Here is a 6,598-nt window from a genome sequence, read left to right as displayed (position 1 = left end):
ATATGTAAAAGCTATATAAGTTGAAGTGTGACATCATCTAGGGGTCTCACTCCTCTAGGGTGACCAGATGTCCCGATTTTATAGGAACAGTCCAGATTTTTGGGTCTTTTTCTTATATAGGTTTCTATTATTCCCCCACCCCCATCCCAATTTTTCACACTTGCTGTCTGGTCACTCTACACTCGTCACACAAGAGAACTCCTGGAAACACCTGAGGAACAAAGACTGAACTAGGGGAGGTGCGGGTTGCAAGCTAAAAGGATTTCTAGCCTTTGCATGGAAACCTGGCGCACTGCTTGTATCATCAGCCAGGGTGAGAAATTGTTAATTCATATCCAATCTTTCTAGTAGTTTAGACTTAGTTTGCAGTTTTGTTTATTTGCTAGATAATCTGCTTTAATCTGTTTGCTATCACTTATAATCACTTAAAATCTATCTTTTTGTAGCTAATAAACTGATATTTTGTTTTATCTAAACCAGTGTGCCTTTGAGTGAGGTGTCTGGGGAAAAATTTCAGCTTGGTTAACACAAGCTTGTTGCATATCTTTCCCACATTGAGGGGAAAGCGAATTATTTATCAGCTTACATTGTACAGATCCCTGTGCAGTGCAAGATGGTATAATTTTGCGTTTATGCTCTAGCAGGGAGCGTGTTCCTGAGGAGCTGGGAGATTGTCTAGTGTTGCGCTCAGGTAGCTCAGTTTAGGTGAGTGGTGCCACCTGCTGTCGTGTTGGATGATAACAGGGCTGGTGAGGCTGACTGTGTCTTGAACCAAGCAGTGTGAAAATAGAGCCAACCCAGCTGTGCGTCTTAGGCACGCAGCGGTTCCCACGTTTCATGGACTGCACCCCAGGGGTGACATCCCATCACAAAGGGATTTTCGTTTTTCTGTGTCTCTGATTTTCCCCTAAAAGCAGCTTCCAGTGAAAAGAAATCACTGCCAATGCCTTCACAGTTCCTGAAGACATCATATACCTTCTTCGAGTGCTTGCTCATATCGATTCCAATTAGGTGTGCGTGCGCCGCGTGCATGTTCGTCGGAAGATTTTTACCCTAGCAACACTCGGTGGGTTGGCTGGGTCGCCCCCTAGAGTGGCACTGCCATGGCGCCGGATATATACCCCTGCTGACCTAACGGCCCTTCAGTTCCTTCTTACCACCCATGTCGGTCGTTGGAACAGTGGAGTGTGGCTTAGCTGATCTCCACTTCCCTAGCTACTCGTAGTTCTCTTGTTATTCTTGTGTATATAGTTGAAATTTCTATAGTTGCAGTCAATTCCTGTTCGTTTTCATAACATTGTTAGTGTATATAGTTAAGAGGGGTTCGGGGATTAGCCCCTTCCCCGCACCCGGTGCCAGGGCCGATGCCCGGTTCACTGGGTTTCAAACCGAGCTCGGCCTGTCACAAGCCAATGCCAACAGGAGATCCCCACGACTCCTGCCTTAAATGCCTCGGGGAATCCCACCTTGCCGATAAGTGCTGGATCTACAAGGCCTTCAAGCCGAGGACGAAAAAGGAGCGGGACTTTCATCTCAAACAGCTCCTGATGGAGGCAGCTCTTACTCCTCCACCCTCGGCACCGAGCGCTGGACAATCCACTGGCAAAAGCGCTTCTTCGGCACCAGATCGCACCAGTACTGCTAAGGCCTCTTGGCACTGACCATCGCCGGCACCGGTGTCTGCTCAGCACTGTTCTCTCTCCCTGCAGGTGAGGAGACATAAGACTCCCGCTGCTTTCGTGCCACCTGCACCGCAGCCCGAGCACCCGGCTAGATTGGACCGCCCGGCACCTACACCTGCCGCGGCACCGACAACATTGGCACCGTTGATTCCGGTCCCGCAAGGGCCGTCGAGTCCGGTACCTGAAAGCTCCCTGGTGAAAGCCATGGTTGAGCTCACTATTCTCTCCACGCCAGAGACATTTTCCACGGCGAGGGAGCTGATTGCAATGACAGAGTCTGTCCTGCCTCAACTCCCGGCACCGCCAATGTGGGTCATACAAGGCAAGCCGGCCTTGATGAGACCACCCTCTGTTGGCACTGCAGAGCAGCACTGCTCACAATCGCAATCCCGCTGGCCTTCTCTGTGCCATTGCTAATCCCGGTCCCGATGCCGATCGCAGTCCCGGCACCGATCCCCTTCTCGGTACCGGTCGCACTCACGGCACCAATCAGCGTCCCTTTCGCCGGCCCGGTACTCTCGGCACCAATCCAGCTCCAGGCACCGTGACTCTCGCAGCCACTCCAGACACCGAGCTTCGAGATCCTGGTCAACCTTCCAGCACCGCTCCGGTCTTTAGTCCCGATCTCGTTCCCGGTACCAGTATGGCTCCCGGTACCAATCCCTGGTGCCGCACAGAGCAAGATCAGTCATAGAGGGAGACTCTTCCCAGGGGTTTTCAGCCCCTCCTTGGCCATCCCGACACGCATCAGTGTCCTCTGATGTGGACAGTTCCTATGCACAGGACCGTGACTCTGATGTGCCCACCAGAATGTTCCAGGAGACCCAGGCCCAAGATCAAGGCCCCCATCAGTGATCATTCTGGACACTTTGGGCGTATCACCAGGCCCAAGGTGTACCTCCAGTCCCATCTCGCTCTGCTCCATTGGAGCATCGGGTGCTGGAGATGACTATCAGTCGCCCCCCTCCTACCAGTACGGTGGAAGCGCCTGTTCAGCCACCAGACTCCCAGATCCCACTGGAGCCGGAGGTCGTCCAAGAGCAAGAGTCCACACAGGACCCGCTTGTCCCTGGCCTCTCCTCTTACTCCTCTCCTGATGAGACGGTGGCGGGGACATCTTCCACGGGTCCTCCTCCAGTTGACCTGAGGGCCCATCACTACCTCCTGAGATGTGTGGTACTCGATATGAATCTCCAGGTAGAGGAGGTACCGGAGATAGAGGACCTGGTGGTGGATATTCTGTCGTCTGACGCCCCCCTCAAGAGTGGCCTTGCCATTCATCCGGACGATCCAGGCCAATGCTGATACCATCTGGCAGTCTCCAGCCTCTATTCTACCCGCTGCCAGAGGAGTTGAGTGCAAGTACATGGTGCCCTCTAAGGGGTACGAGTACCTATACGTCCATCTTCCTCCCTGCTCCCTTGTCGTACAATCTGTCAATGAGAGGGAATGCCATGGCCAGCAAGCTCCGGCTCCAAAATCGAAGGAGGCTAGGCGCATGGACTTACTGGGCCATAAGGTATACTCTGCAGGGGCCCTCCAACTCCGGGTGGCAAACCAGCAAGCCCTGCTTAGCTGCTACAACTATAACACCTGGGCGGCGGTGGACAAGTTCACGGAGTTAGTCCCTCAAGACTCCTATCAAGAGTTTGCTGCTCTCTTGGAGGAGGGGAAGAAAGTGGCGAGGACTTCCCTCCAGGCCTCGCTGGATGCAGCAGACTGCTCAGCCAGGACTCTGGCCTCGGGAGTTGCCATGAGATGCATTTCCTGGCTTCAAGTGTCAGGCCTCCCGCTGGAACTACAGCATACCATACAGGGCTTGCCCTTTGACGGTCAAGGCCTCTTTTCTAAAAAGACTGACCCTAGGCTGCAAAGCCTGAAGGACAACAGGGTCATTATGCGCTCTCTCGGCATGCACGCGCTGGTGACTCAGCGCCGGCCTTTCCGCCCCCAGCCTCACTGCCCTTACCCTCCACCTAGAAAGAGGCAGGACTTCGGCAGAAGGTGGTTGAGCCAGTCGTAGATGGCAGTCAGGAGCCCAAGGAGGCCAAATCAGGGACCCACCAAGCCACCTGTGGGGCCAAAGCCAAACTTTTGAAGGTGCGCCCGAGGACGGCGTACCAGTTACTTTCCAGGATCCTTTCCCTCCCTTTTACAACCGCCTCTCCTTTTTCCTCCCTGCGAGATCCCAGCTAACTTTGGATTATTGGGTCCTACACATGGTGGAACTTGGGTACCACCTCCAGTTTATTTCACCCTCCCCCCTTTCCACCCCCATCCTCATCCCTCTTCAGGGACCCCTCTCACAAGCAACTCCTCTTACAAGAGGTCTGGACACTCCTTGCCATGGGAGCCATAGAGGAGGTACCAAAGGACGAAAGGGGCAAGGGGTTCTACTCTCGCTATTTCCTAATCCCCAAGGTGAAGGGAGGTCTCAGACCTATCCTAGACCTGCAAGAACTCAATAAGTACATGATAAAGTTGAAGTTCCACATGGTATCCCTGGGGACCATCATCCCATCCCTGGATCCCGGAGACTGGTATGCCGCCCTCGATATGAAGGACGCATATTTTCACATCGCCATTTATCCTCCACACAAATGGTACCTCCGGTTTGTAGCCAACCGTCAACATTTCCAGTTTACGGTCCTTCCGTTCGGCCTCTCTACAGCCCCAAGAGTATACACAAAGTGCATGGCTGTAGTCGCCACCTCCCTCCGCTGCTGTCAGATACCCTTTTTCTGTATCTCGACGATTGGCTCATTCGAGGGATCTCCGAGGCACAAGTCACCCATCATGTGGACATCGTCAAGGACCTATTCATGAGTCTAGACCTGATGATCAATACAGAGAAATCCACTCTGGTTCCCACACAGAGGATAGACTTCATTGGGGCCATCCTGGACTCCAGTCTCGCCAGAGCCTGCTTACCACAGCCTCGATTTAAGGCGATGGTAACAATTATCTGAGGCCTACAGAACTTCCCAACAACTTCGGCTCACACTTGTCTCGGTCTCCTGGGTCACATGGCTGCCTGTACGTTTGTGACCAAACATGCCAGGCTACGCCTCCGTCCCCTCCAATTTTGGCTCACCTTGGTATACCACCCGAGCAGAGACACCATAGACATGATAGTCACGATTCCCCCGAGCATCCTAGGCTCCCTTGACTGGTGGTTGACGCCCCCCCGGTGTGTGCAGGGATGCCATTCCATCTGCCTCAGCCTTCTATGTCCCTGACGACAGACGCGTCATCTCTCGGCTGGGGTGCTCACCTCAGCCATCTTCGCACTCAAGGCCTTTGGTCATCTCAGGAGCTGGCCTTGCACATCAATGTCCGAGAGCTGAGAGCAGTCTGCCTTGCGTGCCAGGCGTTTCAATAGCATTTGCAAGGCCGTTGTGTCTCAGTGTTCAGACAACACAAGGGCCATGTATTACATAAACAAGCAGAGAGGAACACGGTCCTCCCCCCTTTGCCAGGAAGCCATCCAGCTCTGGGACTTCCATGTAGCCCACTCGATAGACCTGGTAGCATCTTTTCTCCCAGGGGTTCGGAACACTCTGGCAGATAGACTCAGCAGATCCTTCCTGTCTCACGAGTGGTCGATTCGTCCGGACGTGATTCACTCTGTTTTCCGGAAGTGGGGCTTTCCCCGTATAGACCTCTTCGCTTCCCGCGAGAACAGGAAATGCCAGATGTTCTGCTCCTTCCAAGGCCTCTCCCGGTCTCGATCTCGGACGCTTTCCTCATGCTGTGGACGAGCCAACTGCTTTACGCCTTTCCACCGTTCCCGCTGGCTCACAGGATCCTGATAAAGCTCCCCAGGGACAGAGCTCGCTTGATCATGATCGCTCCAGCGTGGCCCAGGCAGCACTGGTACACCATGCTGCTTGACCTGTTAGCCAACCCAATTACCCTACCTCTTCGCCCAGACCTCATAACTCAGGACCACGGCAGACTTTATCACCCAGATCTGCAGTCCCTTCACCTCACAGCATGGCTGCTGCGTGGTTAAGCCAGTCCGAATTACGTTGCTCTGCCTCAGTACAACAAGTACTCCTGGATAGCAGGAAACCTTCCGCTCGGTCAACGTATCTGGCCGAGTGGAAGCGTTTCTCATGCTGGTGCGAAACGCATAATGTTACTCCCACTGAGGTTTTGATCTCCACCATCTTAGACTACCTCTGGTCTCTCAAACAACAGGGCCTAGCGGTATCATCATTGAGGGTGCACTTGGCGGCCATCTCTACCTTCTATCCATGGGAAAGTGGCTGCTCCATGTCCTCACGCCCTATGGTTTCTAGGTTCCTCAAGGGCTTGGACCGCCTATACCCCCAAGTACACCATCCCGCCCCAATCTGGGACCTCAACCTGGTTCTAACCAGACTTATGTCTGCCCCTTTCGAGCCGTTAGCAACCTGCTTGCTATTATACCTGTCCTGGAAGACAGCTTTCCTCGTAGCCATTACATTGGCCAGACGAGTCTCGGAGCTTAGGGCTTTCATGGTGGACCCACCGTATACTGTGTTTCACAAGGAAAAGGTGCAGTTGCGACCACACCCGGCTTTCCTCCCTAAAATGGTATCGGCCTTTCATATCAACCAGGATATCTTCCTTCCAGTCTTCTTCCCGAAGCCACACTCATCACGACAGGAAGAACAATTGCACTCCCTAGACGTCCGTAGAGCGCTTGCATTTTATATCGAGTGGACAAAACCCTATAGTAAAACGCCACAACTCTTCATTGCAGTGGCAGACCGAATGAAGGGCCTACCTGTCTCCTCCCAGAGGATCTCCTCTTGGGTGACGGCGTGCATCCATACTTGTTAGGACTTGGCTCATGTTCCCTTGAGCCACCTCACCGCACATTCTACCAGGGCTCAGGCTTCATCTGCCGCCTTCCTGGCTCATGTGCC

The 6,598-nt window shown here is 53.5% G+C and overlaps 1 protein-coding gene across 5 annotated transcripts in view; it reads left to right on the top strand.

Moving 5' to 3' along the window:
- EEA1 (early endosome antigen 1) overlaps positions 1-6,598 on the top strand; it is a 158,981-nt gene that overhangs the window by 141,544 nt on the left and 10,839 nt on the right. Inside the window, exon 28 of one of the 5 annotated variants that reach the window (XM_032765136.2) lies at positions 195-1,051. The exons of the other annotated variants lie outside the window; for them this stretch is intronic. Within the exon in view, the coding sequence (XP_032621027.1) occupies positions 195-234 (40 nt within the window). The 3' untranslated portion in view covers positions 235-1,051. Of the gene's footprint in view, positions 1-194; positions 1,052-6,598 lie in introns of those variants that run through there. 5 annotated transcript variants of the gene reach the window in all.

This window comes from Chelonoidis abingdonii, chromosome 1 (genome assembly GCF_003597395.2).
Source record: "Chelonoidis abingdonii isolate Lonesome George chromosome 1, CheloAbing_2.0, whole genome shotgun sequence".
Classification (NCBI taxonomy): domain Eukaryota; kingdom Metazoa; phylum Chordata; order Testudines; family Testudinidae; genus Chelonoidis; species Chelonoidis abingdonii.
This window is presented reverse-complemented; position numbering and strand designations above follow the sequence as displayed.